General features: G+C 34.0%; 1 protein-coding gene across 1 annotated transcript; it reads left to right on the top strand.

Moving 5' to 3' along the window:
- Positions 1-110: 110 nt before the first annotated feature.
- LOC140049127 (DNA-directed RNA polymerase I subunit RPA2-like) lies at positions 111-17709 on the top strand. Its single transcript, XM_072093956.1, has 26 exons — positions 111-231; positions 564-701; positions 1220-1294; positions 1765-1884; positions 3208-3348; positions 3816-3914; positions 4535-4630; positions 5242-5318; positions 5923-6123; positions 6514-6631; positions 7113-7200; positions 7302-7408; positions 7549-7684; positions 8316-8389; positions 9106-9312; positions 9749-9946; positions 10226-10333; positions 10857-11033; positions 12805-12946; positions 13056-13152; positions 13715-13856; positions 14003-14159; positions 14449-14574; positions 14874-15001; positions 15473-15637; positions 16848-17709. Exons 1-26 carry the CDS (start codon positions 139-141, stop codon positions 17052-17054), a joined length of 3417 nt encoding a protein of 1138 aa, XP_071950057.1. The 5' UTR covers positions 111-138; the 3' UTR covers positions 17055-17709.
- Positions 17710-19363: the final 1654 nt, after the last annotated feature.

The following is a 19363-nucleotide window of genomic DNA, read 5'->3' as shown; positions in this document are numbered from 1 at the left end:
TTTATTAGAATCAAAGATAATATCTATCCACATTGGTTAATGGTATGTTGGCCTGAGGTGTTTTATTTTTCATTTTATCTATTCTTGTTAATTGTCTGATTTGATTTTTAAAATTTTTCAGAAATATTATTTGAAAATATGGCGGAGACAGAACCGCCAAAATCTCGTATTGGTAACAATCGTCATCTTACTGTTCTTAACTATGGAAAATCTAGTGCTCATCAGAATAAAGTAAGAAATAAAAAAAAACAGCCTCTTGCAGTTTAATCCATTTATTTCAATAATACTGCTGCTCCCCACCCCAGCCCCTTTTTCTTTGCCAAGACATTTTAGTGTGGAAAATTGCGGCAAAGACATTGATACATGTGAAGCATTAGTCGGATGATAACTTCTTTTACTCTCACATAATCCGTCTCACATTGCGGGTAACAGTCCTATCTAGGTCTCGGGGAGCAGGTCTGGCTTATTCTAATCTCATGATTTCAGAATGCCTTGTTGCCACAACAATGATTTACGTTTTGATACCGTATCTGTAAATCATGTTGATGTTTCGTTTGTTTTAGGTATTGCAGAAGCTGACAGAACCTCATATTCAATCTTTTAACTACATGTTGGAGGAAGGCTTAATGCTTGCAGTACAGAATATGCAGCCTGTGCAGTTTTCTCTGCCATCAGGAGCTCAAGTGACCCTTTCTTTTCGGGTAATAGTTTACTATAACTAGTGAGAAGACTGAATAAGAATAAGATGGTTGTTGTTATTTGATTTAATACTTAAAACGCGTTCAATTGGTTGTCTTTCATGATCGATAATGCGCGCGTATAAGCAACAAAAAGAGAGGTTTACGACTCTCTTTAATTTTAAAGGCTGCTTACAGTTTAGGCCGTGGTATAGCAATGGTCTATAATAAAGGTTACTTGCTATGTCACGTATTATAGCCGGCTAAGACTGTCTATAGACCGCTTATAGCAATCTGCCCCAGATGTTTTTCTGACAACCTTGTATAGGTTGCGAAATAGTTTGAATATTGTAAAATCATTTACGCTCGCAAAAAAATGAACTACAAACTATTTAAGAATGTGTTAGTAGGGTAGTACACAATCCACAACCTCAAGGTGAGTGTCTTAACCAGATCGTTTTAAACATTTAATTTGCAAAGTTATTAGTTAGAAGCAGTACAATTATTTAAATAAATTACAATTATTATTTTTCACCCGTTAGAGCGCCTCAATAGGAAATCCAACAGTTGCTAAAGATAACAAGTTTGCTTCAACACTGAAGGTGTTTCCAGCTGAAGTAAGTTGTGCCATCTTTACCTTATCCTTAGCCCTGTCATTGCTTATCCTTAGCCCTATCATTGCTTATCCTTAGCCCTGTCGTTGCTTATCCTTAGCCCTGTCATTGCTTATCCTTAGCCCTGTCATTGCTTATCCTTAGCCCTGTCGTTGCTTATCATTAGCCCTGTCGTTGCTTATCCTTAGCCCTGTCGTTGCTTATCCTTAGCCCTGTCGTTGCTTATCGTTAGCCCTGTCGTTGCTTATCCTTAGCCCTGTCGTTGCTTATCCTTAGCCCTGTCGTTCCTTATCCTTAGCCCTGTCGTTCCTTATCCTTAGACCTGTCGTTGCTTATCCTTAGCCCTGTCGTTGCTTATCCTTAGCCCTGTCATTAGGTAGATTTCGCATTCGTTCCTTTGTATTTTGTATATACACCACTGTACATTCATAATTTCAATTATATTCATACATTTGAATATTTTATAATTGCAGTGCCGCCAAAGAGGTACAACATACTGTGGAAAGATACAAGGTGTAGTTCAGTGGAGTTGCAGCGATGGAATGCAGGGAGCAACCAACCAACACCTGGGAGAAATTCCTATCATGGTTAAAGTAGTGTACTAAATTCATATTCATAAAAATAATAACAATGACAATAAGGTATTTAACAATGATAATAAGGTATTACAATGAGTATAAGGTGTTACAATGAGAATAATGTATTACAATGTGAATAAGGTATTACAATGAGTATAAGGTATGACAATGAGAATAAGGTATGGCAATGAGAATAAGGTATGGCAATGAGAATAAGGTATGGCAATGAGAATAAGGTATTACAATGAGTATAAGGTATGACAATGAGAATAAGGTATTACAATGAGAATAAGGTATTACAATGTGAATAAGGTATTACAATGAGTATAAGGTATTACAGTGAGAATAAGGTATTACAATGAGAATAAGGTATGACAATGAGAATACGGTATTACAATGAGAATAAGGTATTACAATGAGTATAAGGTATGACAATGAGAATAAGGTATGGCAATGAGAATAAGGTATGGCAATGAGAATAAGCTATGACAATGAGAATACGGTATTACAATGAGAATAAGGTATTACAATGAGTATAAGCTATGACAATGAGAATACGGTATTACAATGAGAATAAGGTATTACAATGAGTATAAGGGATGACAATGAGAATAAGGTATGGCAATGAGAATAAGGTATGGCAATGAGAATAAGCTATGACAATGAGAATAAGCTACTGTATTACAGTGAGAATAAGGTATTACAATGAGAATAAGGTATTACAATGAGAATAAGGTATTACAGTGAGAATAAAAGGTATGGCAATGAGAATAATGTATTACAATGAGAATAATGTATTACAATGAGAATAAGGTATTACAATGAGAATAAGGTATTACAATGAGAATAAGGTATTACAGTGAGAATAAGGTATTACAATGAGTATAAGGTATTACAATGAGAATAATGTATTACAATGAGAATAAGGTATTACAATGAGAATAAGGTATTACAGTGAGAATACGGTATTACAATGAGAATAAGGTATTACAATGAGAATATAAGGTATTACAGTGAGAATACGGTATTACAATGAGAATAACGTATTACAATGAGAATATAAGGTATTACAATAAGAATAAGGTATGAAAATGAGAATAAGGTATGACAATGAGAATAAGCTATAACAATGAGAATAAGCTACTGTATTACAGTGAGAATAAGGTATTACAATGAGAATAAGGTATTACAATGAGAATAAGGCTAACTTTGTTTTAACCAAAATATGATTCCATGATTATTACATTGGCTGATATTTTTTGAAAGGTGTCAGATTTGTAAAACAGTATATTTTAACACTTAATTATTTATGCATTTCTTATGTCTCAATTTTACCAGAGCAAGGCATGTAATTTACATGGTCTAAGCCCAGCCCAACTGATTAAGAGGAAAGAAGAGGAGGACGAGATGGGTGGATACTACATTGTAAACGGCATTGAGAAGGTCATGAGAATGCTGATTATGACCAGAAGAAATATGGTAAATATTTTGTCGGGCCACAAGACCTTGTTTTGATAGGAAATTCACCAAAGTCGACTAATACAAATTGGGGTTACGTTTTCCGAAAGCAATATGACGTATTGCTAAGGGAATCGAACTAGCATATAAGAGGCATGAGTTTTCAAGTCTTTCTCGGAATAAATTGTGCCTATGCATTAAAAAACGCATAATTCATTTATGCTGTCATTGCCTCAACCTTCAGATGTGATATGAATATGTTGGTCCCTTGCACATACAATACACATGCACGATCAGGAACTTGGTACATGATTTAAGACAGTAGAAATCTCTTGGTTTGCTAATTATACTGCTGCTGTGGGTCTATTAGCATCCAAATTACCTAAAATGATTTGTTTTGGTTAAATATAGTGGATTTTCATATTTTTTTGACTGGTCTTCTAATTACAGTATTGTCATTTATTTACCCACTTGTTTGTAATTTGTAGCCAATGACAATTAAACGACCACAGTGGAAAATGAGAGGGAAAGGCTTTACAGAGTTTGGTGTTGTCATGCGCAGTGTAAGAAGTGACCAAACAACCACAGTAAGTTTTTTCTAATCTAATGGCCGATTTAGACGAGTGGTAGCAGTAAATGGTAAGCAGAAAAAAAAAATATAGAACCTATGTCATTTCTTATGACCATTACACAAAATGTGGAGCGGACGGGCAGTTGAGCAGAAACCATGATCAGGATATGAATTCTATGTGGGACAAGCACACATTTTTTTTTTACCTTTACCGATTGTCTGTAAATTTGCTTTAAAGTTTCATTAAAGTAATAAAAGCCCTTTAGAATTGAACTATTCTGCTCATGTGGTTGTAAAAATAAACTACTTTAATATAATTATATCAAATATTCCATATTGCAAAAAAGCCTTGAGCTCTATCTACACTATCAAACGTTATGTGATGTGCCCATATATGGACATAATGCTGTCATATCAACCTGCCATATTTAGGCATATCACTACCATTTGGGCACATCACATTTGTTTGTCACATAAAGTTTGATAATGTACAGGTAGACGGAGCTTTAGTACATGGGAAAAGATGTAAAATTTAAAGATGTATGGGAAGTGTTATGCTTTGTTACTTTACTTAATTACTTTCATTGTTGTATATTAGTTATTATATTTATTGATTTAATTACTTCTTCATCTTAGAATTTGATCCTTCATTATTTGAGTAATGGAAATGCTGTGTTGAGTTTCATATATCGTAAAGAGCAGTTTTTTGTGCCGCTACTACTCATTCTCAAGGTAAAACTATTGAAGATTGAAGGCTTTTTAGAATTCAAGTAGGCATATAAAAAGATGCCTTAGAATAGTATACAAATAATGAATGACGAGGGTAATTGTACAAACAATGGCATGAGGTGAATTATGAAAAGGTTATATATCAACGAGGCGACAGCCGAGTTGATATATAACCTTTCATCATGTTTTTTGGTTCCAAGTTGCTGTGCGCTCAGGTAATCAAAAAACCAATCATAGTAATCAATCAGTGCGCAATTATGCTTTCTCCCGAGAGTTTTCACGGTTTGCCTATGCATGTATGAAAACTTTTAATAAATCGAAAGATCAAACATGGTTACAAGTTTGTACAAATTTATGCAGATGTGAAAATTGTACACATTTTATTGTCACTATTAGCACTTCTTCAGAAAACTGATATTTGTTTGCAAATTAATTTACTCTGAGCTTAGGGGTGGATTCAAGAGGGCCCAGCCAACCCGGGCCGGGGCCCCCTCTAAATTCACAAATTGTAATACAATTTTCACATTTCACAACCCCCACCCCTATTTCAAAATCCTGGATGTGCCACTGGCAGCTTCTTGATTGGTTTTATTGTTTATTTTTTGTTTTTGTAGGCATTGGTGAATACAACTGATCAAAACATTTTTAACCAAATACTGATGGGGCAAAAAGAGAACACATTTCTTATTGGGTATGTATCAAGTTGTGCATCAGCAAATTCACTATAATAAATAGGCATATAGATTAGTCTGTTTCAAAGAAAAAGTTTCTCTAGAGGTCTATTGTAAGGTTTTTGGGAGCTCCAGAAACTGGTTAAATATTTGTTCATTAATAATAATACTGGTAGTCTTAAGCAGTGCCTAATAAAACGTTTCTAAGCTCTTTACACACAAAAATTATCCATAAAATATCCTAAGATAACCAACAAATGAAGGGGAAGCAGAGGAACCATTTACACCGCTTCGTTCTCCAGCACTTTGATGTTCCCATATGCGAGCTCGCCGGAACAGAATTCACTGGAGTTAAAGTGAAAAAGGCATCTGTCTATCCTATCTTACCAAAATAAGAAGAAAAAAGATGTCGCTTAAGACAAAAAAAAAATATTGATTGATGTTGCCTCTTTAATAACTTATGGCAGATCATTACAAATATGGACAGATGAAAAGATAAATGGTCTGTTGACATAGAAAACATTACTAAAGTAGCCTTACTCACAAACCCAGGCATTTTCACAATTTGTCCACTTTTTGTATATGCAATTTATATTTATTACATTTTTTAATTAAAATTTGCAGATGTGTGAACAGTATGCTACGACAAGCACAGGACCAGTCACTAACAACAAGATCAGCCATATTGAAGTACATTGGCGAGAGGTTTCGCTTCAAGTTAAACATACCTGAGTGGTATACAGACACGGAGGTGACAACGTTTCTACTACATCACTGTATATGCGTACATGCGCCAACTGACCAAGATAAGTTCAACGCACTCATGTAAGTGTTACTGTAATAGACTAGGTGTTTTTGTTATCTCAGCCTTGAAGAACGTGAATTTAGTTTTCTTGAACAATCGTCATCAGAAACCAACTTTCCAATACTGTATCACCACAAATAACAAATTATATCCAGTATCATAGTCGAAGTTTGCGATACATTGTCACATATGTATCACATGTGACACCTGTGTTATGATAAGGTTATGGTTAGGCCTTAGGATCTATAATACATGGCAGGCATCACATGTTAAAGTCATGTTTTACTTGATCACTGAATTTACTAAATTATAGAATATACCATACCGACATTCAACAATTGGCCTACTCCTGTCTTCTCTTCTCTCCGGTTGCCAAATTAGACATTTTCCTTTTTTCTTTTCTATTGCAGATTCATGGCAAGGAAGCTCTACGCTTTTGCAAAAGGTGAATGTTGTCAGGAAAGTACAGATAGCACCATGAACCACGAAGTACTTCTTGCAGGTCATCTCTACCTCATGGTACTCAAGGTAATTGTAAATTCCAGGTTCAACCATAAATCTGTCAGTAATTATTTTATCTACCAAATGTAGTCTGTACTATCATGGATGCCACCTTATCACAGCCCTTTTTCTACTAGGCAATTTTTTTTTTGCCGAATCGAAAAAGAGTTGATGCATAGTAATATTTTAATCTACTTCTTTTGAAGTGAATAAATGCGCAACCAATCCGAACTCAGGAATATTTGTGCAGGCTTTAAGTTGGCTTAAAATTAAAAAAATTTACAAATACTATAGCGTACTGTTTATTTAATGAAGATAACATTTACAGAAAGTAAAATGGACAGAAAGAAAGACAAAAATATATTCATTATATTATATTCAGTTTATACTGTAAATAGTAATATTCATTCAGTCAGTGGGAATGTTTTTTTTGTGTGACATAATTGTAAGATAATAAAAAAAAAACATAATTTAGAATTTTGTGTTAATAATTTTTCTATTTTATTAGGAAAAAATGGAGAATTGGTTGGTAGGTGTTAGGATGAATTTGGAGAAAGCGGCAAAAAGTAAAGGCCAGACATTTAAGGTTGAACTGAGTAAGTTTTGGTTTAATGAAATCTACCCTAACATTAATATGTCCATTCTACTTGATCATCAATTACTTGTTGTATTATTCTTTCTATTTTGCTTTTTTCAGAGACAATGTCCGATGCTATGTGTCATGTAAGTGACCTCTCGCGACCTATGGAGTATCTACTCGCCACTGGCAATCTTAACTCTAAAACAGGACTTGGACTAATGCAGGTATGAGTTTATAATTATGGAAATGATGTCATATCACTACCATATTTGCATGGGAACATCACATTTTTTTTGTCAAACTCGTTTGATAGTGTAGACAGAGCTCAATTAAATCTAACTGATTGCTTAATGTTTGTCTGTAGGCTGCTGGTTTAACAGTTGTGGCAGACAAGCTTAACTTTATGAGGTATATCTCACATTTTCGGTGCATTCATCGTGGAGCATTTTTCTCAGAAATGAGGACGACAAGTGTGAGGAAATTACTACCTGAGGCCTGGGGTAAGATTACATTGAAAAGTATTTTTTTCCAAAAATGCATTCAACTTGCATGAGTGACTCCAAGGTCACCAATGGTTTGGAATAGGCTTTTTGAAGTAGTCATTTTAAAACTTAATAATTTTCAATAAAAACAAACTAAAATTTCCAAAGATCACTAAATATTTGTTTTTAATAATCTATTTATTCTTCAACTACAGTTTAAGTTAAAAAAAATCAAGCTAAGATACATAATTTGATAGAAATACAGATCTTTACAGTTTATCAACATAGTAGCGTTAAGCGCATTTTTTGGTTAGCTAGCAACCATGCAGTGCCCTCTATCATTGTGACGTCACACCGTGATACTCTATACAGTGCACACATAGAATAGACAGCAGCCAAAGACATTTATTCAAACATTGAAAATACTGTATGACAGCAGCCTTATTTTTTAAGGCCAATTTACACAGACGAGTGGTAACAATAAAAATATGATCATTTACACACAATGCAGAGCGAACGTACGGTTTCCACTCAGGATAGGTACAGATTCTACGTGGAACAAGCGACGTGGTTTTACGCTTAATGTTGTCACTCGTCTGTGGCCTTACTACTGCTAAACATGATAACATTCTTAACAATTGCTTTAAAGGGTTCCTGTGTCCTGTTCACACTCCTGATGGAGCGCCATGTGGCCTGATGAACCATTTGGCAGCCAACTGTGTTGTAAGTATTCTGGACATCCAAATTTTTAAAACTTACCAACAGAGAAATACGTTCACATTTACTATTTAAAAGCCACATTCCACGTCCTTTGGTACAGCCGGATGCAAGAACTTGACTAAACCCATTAAAGAGTATAGTTTTTAATTTGTAATTGGGCAGCTGTTGATTTTGGATAACTTAGTACTTTACCTACACATATTATCATTTTGTCAAAGCCTGAACCTTGAATACGCCACTACTAAGAAGCACATTCCACTGTCCCTGCATGCGTACAATGAATAAAAATGACTTATTGTTCATAGGTTCTTTGAAATAGGTTTCATATTTTTTTAGAAAGAAAAGTAGAGTAATTCTATGAGTCACTAATCTGTTTTTGTTGGGGGTGCATCAGCCAAGTTTGTTATCTTTCATAGAAAACATCAGAAAATCTATTTATGGTTTCTCACTAAGAGTCAACCACTCTAACAATATCCTGGTTATGTGCATTATGAGAAAGGCCTTTTACGGCTCATCAATGGATGCAAACTGGGTATTTTTACTCCGAGAGATTTAATTTAATGTCCAGTTTGTGGTCCATGGGCTTTTGTATTTTTATTGTATTGTTTTATGTATAGTGTATTAGTTAAGAGCTTTGTATTTGTTTATGCACATTTGATTACGGATTAAAGAATGAATGAATAAACATTAACCAATGACATTATCACATTATCCGTTAGGTTGTGAATGAACAGCCAATAACAGCTTCTCTACCTCGCTTACTGTGCAGTTTGGGAATGATTCCTTACGATAGCCTGTCAGGGGTGGAGACTAGCAATTGTCTTATTGTGGTGCTTGATGGACGAGTTCTTGGAATCATCTATGAAGAGGATGCTAAAAATATTGCTAACAAATTAAGAATGATGAAAGTCAATGGTTTGAAAAATGTAAGTCTAATTTATAATAGAACCCTATTAAAGGGATACCTTCGGTACCCACAATTGTATCGCATATTAGGGTGTCTCCTGAATAGGGTTTGGCTGTAGTTTTAATACATATATTTTCCCTTGGTTATTTCACAGAAAGGTGTCCCCTTAATAGGAGTGTTCCCTAAATAAGGTTGTCCCAAAGGAGGGGTTATACAAATTCATCATCATTGGCTTAGCATCGAGGACATCGATGATTGCTTCCAACATCTGTCTCGCTATGAAAGAGGTTTTGTTTTGCAAAAGTTTTTGTACACTGTTTGAATATGTTTTTCAGTTGTGCAGATTTTCACAGGAAGTGATTGGAATCTGGAAAGAAGCTAAGAAAAACTCTAAACCACCCAGTGATAAACAGAAATATTTAAAATTTTTTTGGTGAATTCATACTTCTTTTTAGGTCCCTTCTTCAATGGAAATTGCACTTGTGTTGAAAACATCCAAAGCGTCCCAGTACCCTGGTCTGTTTCTCTTCACTACCCCTGCTCGGATGATGAGGCCTGTTGTTAATTTAGCTGGGGGCAAACAAGAACTGATTGGAACTTTTGAACAAGTGTACATGGATATTGCTGTCACGCCCAGCGAAGCACATCCAGGTGTAAGTATCGATTTTATGAAAGATACTTCAAAATGTATGATCTAATGTGTGGTAAGGTACCTCTAAGTGAGTGCGAGGGGCCTAAATTTACACTACACTAATTCTAATTTACAATGGGTCACAACCCATGTACTATTCCGTTCCAATCCAAGCCATAAATTCCTTATATTATATTTTTGTAGTCATTTACATGAAAGGGTGCAACTAAAAAGGCCGCTTTATGTGTTTTATATTGACGTTTTTAAATTTTAATCGTTTTATATATATAATATTTTGTAGATAACCACTCACATGGAAGAAAGTGCAACTAGTATTTTAAGTGCAGTAGCAAGTTTAACTCCATTTTCTGATTTCAACCAGAGTCCAAGGAACATGTACCAGTGTCAGGTATAGTATAGTATAATATTTGTTGGGTCCCACAGATGTAGATAGCTTGTTTTCTGCTGTTATCCCAATATATTTTGGTTTACATATCTGGGTGCTATTTGGAAATTAAAACCTGTGAGGCCACTTGAGGGATACAAGAGCTGGTAGGCATTCTGTTGCCATGTAATAGATTGTTTACATTATCATCACATACAGTATTGGTTAATCTTTGTTTTTGTTATCAATCAATAAAAATAATTATTTCCAAATAAGGGTGGCATCACCAAGAAAGCAAATGCTTGTGTCAGGGATGGCAAAACAAACAGACAAAAGCAAACAATTTATATATATGAATCACAGAAATGGAAATAACAATAAAAACTGGGTTGTGCAGGAGGTTGTTTTTTGTTTATGGAAAGGAAAAAAATAAAAGTGTTGAAAAGAAAAAAAAACACATACAGGTAGTGTTAAAAACATTTATTGTTATGATCAGTTGGCCATTGTTATATATATATGATTTTTTAATGCTTTGCTCTACTTTCAGATGGGTAAACAAACGATGGGATTTCCATCTTACTTAATCCCTTATCGGAGTGACCACAAGATGTACAAGTTACAGACACCTCAAAGCCCCCTTGTTCGCCCAGCTGTCTATTTAGACTATGAGTTTGATAAATACCCTCTTGGAACCAATGCCATCGTTGCAGTTATATCATACACTGTAAGTCACCTTTGTTAATCACTTTATTATTATGTTATATAGTTATTGAACATTTTTGATATATAGTGCCCTCTATCCAATATTATTGGTTTGTAATTTGCTTTATTTCATGATTGCGCCCTCTAACACAAGCTTTTACTCAGTGGAAAAACTATACTCAATATTAATGTCGCCAGTGTTGAATGAAACGTAACTGCTTCATATTATATTTGATTAATAACAACACAAATAATCTTTTTTCAACAAATTAACAGTAAATAAATAAAATATAAAAAGTATTGCATTAAGGAAGAAATAAAAAAAAAATGAAAATACATTATTATAGTGTAATTCATAAATGGGTATACATGTTGGTGGTGAAATAATTTTGGTAAAACCAAACGTTCCCACAGAATATTTAAGTATGATAATGTGAAAACGATATAGCAAAACCGAAGAACATTTTTTATACATTTTTCTCATATTCTTGATTGTTTTTGCATAAAACTATGTAGATATTATTAGATTGTTAGATTGTAACTAGTATAATATAGTAATTATTACTAGGTATTAATTCCAAGTATTTTAAAAAGTTCATTGTTATATGGTTTTCAAATTCATTATCAATTTCCTTGTTATTGCAATTGATAATGCTTTGGTAACCACACTTTAAAGAAGTAACCAGCACATCAGCTCTGCATCTTCAATAAAAACAAATGTATATTATTAAATTGAGTTTATTTATCATAACAGTTTATTTCCTGAATGTAAATTGTAGAAGAAAACACATTAATTCACAATCAAACATTGGAAGAATTCAATTTCTCCCAAGAATGTTGTTATACAAAAAAAAAGTCCCAATAATAAATTTACCTTTTAATTCTAGGTCATATTTGGTTAACCAATTAAAACAAATACTGGGGTTGCAAACAACTATAGTATATATATATCAGTGGCCGGATCTCAATGGAGATACAAAGAAAGCGAAAAGCTAAATCAAAACGATAAAGTAAAACAGCCAGAAAAGTTAGCAGAGCTTTTGGGCAACACTAGCCCTTCATCAGTGCAAGTGAAGGAATTTGGATAACGTCATAGTATAATTTGGTAAAGTTATCCAAAGTACCCTCCAGGATTACAGCAAAATCAGATCAAAATTGATACAAACAGTAGAAAATATATATAAATCCAAAGGCAAATTACTGACAAAATGACAATGCTGTGGGTATCTGCCAATGTATCAATTATCCAAGATGAGACCTCTGCATTTGTGTGATAAAAAATTTAAACATTGCATCATCTCCAGTTACAGCTATCAGCAATATATAAACATTATTCTAAAACAGTACAGTACTTCAATACATTAGTTCGTTTTATATTATGTGTATTTATACTTTTGCTAATTTATTCATTTTTTCACCTTGTACCTTTAAAACCTTTTTTTTCATGTTTTTTTTTCTTTGTGATAATATTTGGGTTTTTTTTCTAAAGGGTCTTACGACTACAGACAATTACTTGTCTTTGTAAAATCCCTGTAATGTAAATAGTTGTATTCTGAATAAATGTGAATTGAATTGAATTGACATTGAAACAAACTAAACTCAATATTACAGTAAAACTAAAAGTTATTGTAGTTGGCTATTTTTGACTTACCTTAATTTCTTCATTGTAAATTATTATACAAATATTATGAAAAGAATAAAATATAATATTTTACAATCTAAGTATAAATATGGACATAACAATTTTTTTACATACAATAACATCTTATTTACCCTATGATTTTACATTCTAGGGTTATGACATGGAAGATGCTATGATTTTAAATAAAGGATCATTTGAACGTGGGTTCGCACATGCAACGGTTTATAAAACAGAAGAAATAAATCTGAAAAAGAAGAGCCAAGACAATAGCAATAGAATTTCACTTATATTTGGTAAGAAAACAAGCATGGATTTGTACGTTTAGTTTTATTTTGTTATCATTTTTTATGGTTTAGTTTCTTTTTCTAGCAAAGAAATTAACTTTTTTTTCTGCCTTTCTAGGCACTGATGAAACGGATAATCGTGTATCTGGTAAGCTTGACCCAGACGGCTTACCAGCAGTGGGGGCAGTAATAGAATCTGGAGAGCCATTGTATAGGTAAGGAAAATACAGTTTGGGTACTTTATTTATCCTTGCCGTTTGGTTGGTTGATTTTGTATCACATGTCATGTATTATTTGTATCCACCATCAATCCATAAATTGCATGGTCAGGGGTTATATAAGGGGTTAAGAAGCTTTTTTTTTTTACCATGTTTAATGAGAGTGATCCACCCAGCAATTGCTGATCATTAGGGACCCTCACAGGCAAACATAGATGCTCTACATAAACAAAGTCTTATTACAATTCTTTGGGAGTGGAGTTGTAATTTTGTCCTTAGAAAAAATCTTGACATGTGACAGGACTTGAACCCAGTGGTAGCCAGGCATCATAACACCAAGCAACAACTCCAAACCAAAGCTTGTGACTGATGTGCATTCGAAAACCAACTTGTAGTGTGAAATGGCTCTACTCCATGGCCTAATTGTGACTGCCTTTTTTCTATGAGCCTAGGACTAGTCTGTACTCATCCAATTCATCTTTCAACTCATGAAAAAATTCTACTCATCATTCATTATTTGTATAATATTGTTTTTTCATCAATACATTTCTACTTACAGTTATCGAGATCTTGAAACTGGAATGTATCGTGTTGAACGATACAAAGGGATGGAAACAGTCATGGTGGAGAAGGTCAAAAAGTCAGGAAATGATTTAGGAAACTTAGAATGTCAAAGGGCATTCCTTACATTAAGAATAGAGGTAAGTTGTGTCAGGGGTCATAAAGATGGGGAAAAGGTCATATCAACTAATAATCATATTTTGATTAATATGAAACCAACGTAAAGATTATCCCTTTTCAAATATTTTTTTGAAAAATTTGCTATGTGGAAATTTTTTTTTTTCAGAGAAATCCAATTATAGGTGATAAGTTTTCAAGTCGACATGGACAGAAAGGAGTTTGTAGCCAGAAATGGCCTCAAGAAAATATGCCTTTCACAGAAAGTGGGATGACGCCTGATATTATCTTCAATCCGCATGGATTTCCCTCCCGTATGACAATAGGTAATAAGTACTGGTTGATAGGATTTGAAGATGTAAGGAAATAGAAGGTGCTGCAACATTTTCATTTCTATGGCATATATAATGGTACTACTACTACCCTCAAAGAGTAGAGGTTGCCATATAGATATTTATGACATTTCTCACAGTTAGCCATAAAGCAATTCAAGTTCCTCCAAAATGAAGGAAATATGTATTTTTATGTTATCAGTTTTATCCCTTAATTTTCAAGTTCATTTCTGAAATGAAAAAAATAAATAAAATAGTAGATTACTTATAACTTCTATTTTAGGGATGATGATTGAGAGTATGGCAGGCAAGTCTGGATGTCTCCATGGCATGTGCCACGATGCCACCCCCTTCACCTTCTCAGAGGACACCCCTGCTATTGATTATTTTGGCAGGATGCTAACCGCAGGTAGTATGGTTTACATGTAATCTGTACCTACAACACATTACTACTACATACTTGCTATGCCTATTGTGCTAGGGCCTTGGCAAGTTAGGTCTAGGCAAGTTAGGTCTAGGCAAATTAGGCCTAGGCAAGTTAGGTCTAGGCAAGTTAGGTCTAGGCAAGTTAGGTCTAGGCAAGTTAGGCCTAGGCAAGTTAGGTCTTGGCAAGTTAGGCCTAGGCAAGTTAGGCTTAGGCCGATTCTGGCTAGAATTTTGGTAATCAAAAGTAAGGATATATTATAACATTTTCTTTGTATTCCTCAGCTGGCTACAATTACTATGGGACTGAACGCATGTACAGTGGAGCAAGTGGGGTAGAACTTGAAGCTGATATCTTTATAGGCATTGTATATTATCAACGACTTAGGCATATGGTATCAGATAAATTCCAGGTACGATATGTACAATTTTACTTTAACATTATTTTACTTACATTATATCTATCTCAATTGTGTTAAGATTTCATTTTAATTGTTTGTTTGTTTATGATTTGGTGTGTCCCCCATATGCTTACGAGGGCGACATTGTAACACAAAAAATAACATTTTTGTAGAAGACATTAACTAAAAACCTTCAAACAAAACAGGCATTCCAGGTTGTTGAACTGAACTTGCAAACAAAAAGTACAAAACAGAAAGTATGTTTTTGTTTAACTCATTTAGTTATAATTGCAAGCAATGACCACGCCACGTGATGTTATACAGTAGTTGGATTGGCGTATACTGTACACTACATGAAACGATTATAAATAAATTTGGGAAAAAGGTGTCATAAAGTACAAAACAAACAGAAAGTCACTAGTTTTTGTTAGTTAGTCATTTAGTTATGATTGCGTGACTATGCCATTGTTTCTACTTTTCAAGGTTCGTTCAACTGGACCTATTGATACTGTCACACATCAACCAGTCAAAGGGCGTAAACGTGGCGGCGGTATTCGATTTGGTGAAATGGAACGTGATTCATTATTAGCTCATGGGACATCTTTCCTACTTCAAGATCGTCTTCTTAGTTGTTCAGATAAAAGCATTGTAAGTCTTCAGTTTGCCCATAAATTTTTTTTTTTTTCCTGAAAGTAATCTGAGGTCAAAAGTAAAAACAAGCAATCATTTAGTTTCCATTGAATATTTCAACATTGTTGGCGGTATGACATATTTCACTTTCACGTGTTATAATAACAAACTTCAATTCAAACATTTCATTTTAGCATGCCTTTTTCAATATATATTTTATTACATCCATAATATTTTAAACCAGCTATTAATTTTAGCATTTTCATATTCTTACCATTGATATTTTCCAACAGTTCCTGGTAAAATTCTAACTACACACGTTCAATGAACTTGTTAAGCGTGTGAAGCCTAGTTTACGACATTGGCGGCTTATTAGTTTATCTGTTTTGACTAAAACATATGGCAACAAATTGTGAAGTGAAGTACTTGACAACTATGCCAGAGGCCTGCTATTTAATATTTTGACCCATATTGTTAGAGATACAGATAACTCAAGATAGATGCACTGATTATGTTTAAATAACAAAGCAGTTGGAGGAAAAATGGCATAATCAGCACTGTGGTCATGTTACAAGAGTTGTTAAAACTATATAGATTATCTGATATTTTATCTGATGACCTATCAGTCATTTTTCCCCTGACTGATAGTATAAAATTGACTCCAAATAACGAGAGGCAAGCCATGATTCAACATTTCAATCTATTAAGCCGATTTTCCACTAGGCGAATTTGTTCGCGCGAATTGAAAGCGTCATGCTATGCGCATGCGTATTCAAGTTTTTTTCTGTCATACTCCCTTCTGCGACGAATTCTAGTTCCTTTGATTTTTTGTTTCAGCGAAAATTTCTAATTCAAATTATTTCTACTTTTTGCAAAGCGAAATATTGCGCAACCAATCAGAGCTCAGGAAATGAGCTATGATGCTTTCATGAGCACTCATGAGAATCGAAAAGCTCAGCAACCACGCGAGGAACATAACGTCGCAGCTATTCGCTCATTTAGTGGAAAAAGAGTAGGCAATTTTTTTTCCTTCGAAAAACGTGGGATTCGCGCGAACAAATTCGCCTAGTGAAAAATCGGCTTTATCATCTTCGTTGAATCATGGCTTGCCTCTCGTTTATTTGGAGTCAGTTTTATATTATGTTATTTAAACTAAAGATATATGTATATATCTATATCCATTAAAAAAATATATATTTTATAATTGCTATATATTTTAAATTTACAGGCGAGAGTTTGTGGTAAATGTGGATCAATGTTGGGAGTTAGCTTAGAAAGATCGAAAGGAGAAGATTCAATATCCAATCGAAAATGGGTGTGTAGTAGCTGTCAATCAAACAAAGATATCGACATTATCGCAGTTCCTTATGTATTCCAGTATCTTGTTGCTGAACTGGGAGCAATGAACATAAAAACTACATTTACAGTGGCTTGAGAGACTTATAATGAACACCATTGATATTTGAAACATAATATTAGGTTGCAGATGAATGTAAACATAATACTTGACTTTGCTTTTACACTATACAACAGGATGCTGAGCTCTGGAGGGTTTAACTGTGGCTACAACACAATGAGTTCCACGCTCCCTAACAGATACGGTGCCACGGATAATGTGCACATAGTACAGTACTGCTGGTATTTGTTGCAGCCAGACATAAGATCAAAGCACTCTTACAAGTTCCTATCTTGGCAAGGCGAGTTCAGTGTCCTGTTAATAGATTGCCTTAGACTATGTACCAGAAAATGAAACTAAATACATTTCTATTATAAACTTTGTTTATTGATTGTTGTAAAAGTACAATGTACGAATGTTACATTTCTCATGGTGTATTATATAAAATAAATATATATATACTGAATATATATACTGTGAAATATGTTATAGTTGGATTAGTATGTACACTACCCGAAAGAATTGTAGGTAAAGGTTCACACAGTATAATGCATAGGCCTAAATATTTAAATTTAAAGTCAGATTTGATATTATTATCAGCATGTATTATTTTCACTATTACATATTTACTTGATAAAGCAGATATAGAATATAAAAAAATCAGCATTTATTATGTAAATATCAGTATTACTTGAGGAAGAAGATATAGAATGTTATTATTCTTTTACACACAAATATCTGATATACAGTAGTTATTAATTGAAATTATTTAGTTATTAAATTACGATTTATTAATGATAATGAAGTAAGAAAACAGTTTGTATTCCAGGAACTAATTCAATTTTTTTACAGATTTTTTTTTATTGCAATTAAAATATTTATATTATCATGGAAAGGAAACAATGGTAATAAAATAGTCCTTTAATAACAAGGAAATTGTATTATGTTTCACTGAAAATGATTAGACAACATTTTTGTTTTCACCCGATTCTTCGTGCTGTATCTAGATTTCTAGTGTCATAGGAATATTCGGTAATATATCATCGTAACCTAACCCTGTAACCCTGTAACCTGTAACCTGTAACCAAACCTTACATGATACAGGCACCACATGTGTTATACATGACAGGAGATTTACCAAATTTTCGTAAACTGTGCAAATTGTCGTTATGGAGGAGATACTGCACTGACAATCGAGTATTTTTTGTATATTCTTGTAGTGGTCTCATGACACCTCGCTTTCGTTTCTAATGCTAGTGTTCGTATTATATATTTAAAAGCTCTGAAACTTAGTAGCCTAGTTTAGGGTATGAAAGCTGTATCTAATCCGTGACGTACAACCATTGCTGGTTAACGTGTACGTTGGTCATAGGTCAAGTTTTAAAAAAGATTTTTCAATGTCAAAAGGCGTTTAATTTAAATGTAGCTAGGTCTAGTGCCGTTTTTGTTTGTTTGCTCTAGTTGATTCCATTCAGGCTGTGAAACTAACGTCATCGATTTAAGTTCGTCCCTTTTTTCATGTAGGAACGGGCACCTTGCACTGTGTTATCCCCATGAAAAACACGATAGTGTTTCCACAACTGTAGTCCCTACGGTACCTTATAATTTTATATCCTTTTGTCATCGTCTGCTAAATTGGACGGCAAAGAAATGGTGGCAATTGGACTTCCTTTAAAAGACATGGAGGAGTGAATAGTTTGATTAAATTTTGATTATGATTCCAAAACAAAGTAATGTGGTGCTACTTCATCGCCATTAATGTTGCCATCTTCTTTCTTGCTTGTTTTATAATAATTCCCAGCATTCTCTACTGTATCATCAATCGTATAGTGTGCATCTTCTCTATTTCTGGTCTGTGGAACATTAGAAGTGTAGAAGACGTTCATATTGGTAATTCTCTGATTACTTCCTGAAGGTTGAGGAGTCTTACCAGACTTCTTCTTGAGTAGACAGATGAGAACAAAAACCACTATCAACAGAAAGACTGTTGATGCTGCTAGTACGAGTGTTACTGGTTGTTTGAATTGGTCTACTGTTGTAGCTGATGATTTGTAATGATCTGTACTGTGGTGTTGATCCGTTGTCGTGGTAGTAGGCCTACTTGTGGGAAGAGTTGTTGCATCAATATTGCAATCAGCTTCATTTTTGTAGGTTTCCGTTATATCGTCTGCAATGGGCTCTATTTCATCAGAATTGTCTTGCGTACTCACCAGACACTCGATTACGTAATCATCAGCTATTAAATTTATAAAACATTTTTCGTTGTCTTTTTCCCCATTGTACTCTGTCTCTGAGAGAAGTCGACCATTTAAAGTCCAGTAGTAATTCTTCTGGCCAGATCCACCTGT

Source organism: Antedon mediterranea, chromosome 1 (assembly GCF_964355755.1).
Source record: "Antedon mediterranea chromosome 1, ecAntMedi1.1, whole genome shotgun sequence".
Lineage (NCBI taxonomy): Eukaryota > Metazoa > Echinodermata > Crinoidea > Comatulida > Antedonidae > Antedon > Antedon mediterranea.
This window is presented reverse-complemented; position numbering and strand designations above follow the sequence as displayed.

Bases quoted from the DNA above. Each gene is read 5' to 3' on its own strand.
- LOC140049127 (XM_072093956.1), top strand. From the start codon at position 139: ATGGCGGAGACAGAACCGCCAAAATCTCGTATTGGTAACAATCGTCAT. The intron at 13,153-13,714 runs GTAAGGAAAATA...TTCTACTTACAG, and splicing joins TCTGGAGAGCCATTGTATAG to TTATCGAGATCTTGAAACTG. The intron at 13,857-14,002 runs GTAAGTTGTGTC...TTTTTTTTTCAG, and splicing joins TCCTTACATTAAGAATAGAG to AGAAATCCAATTATAGGTGA.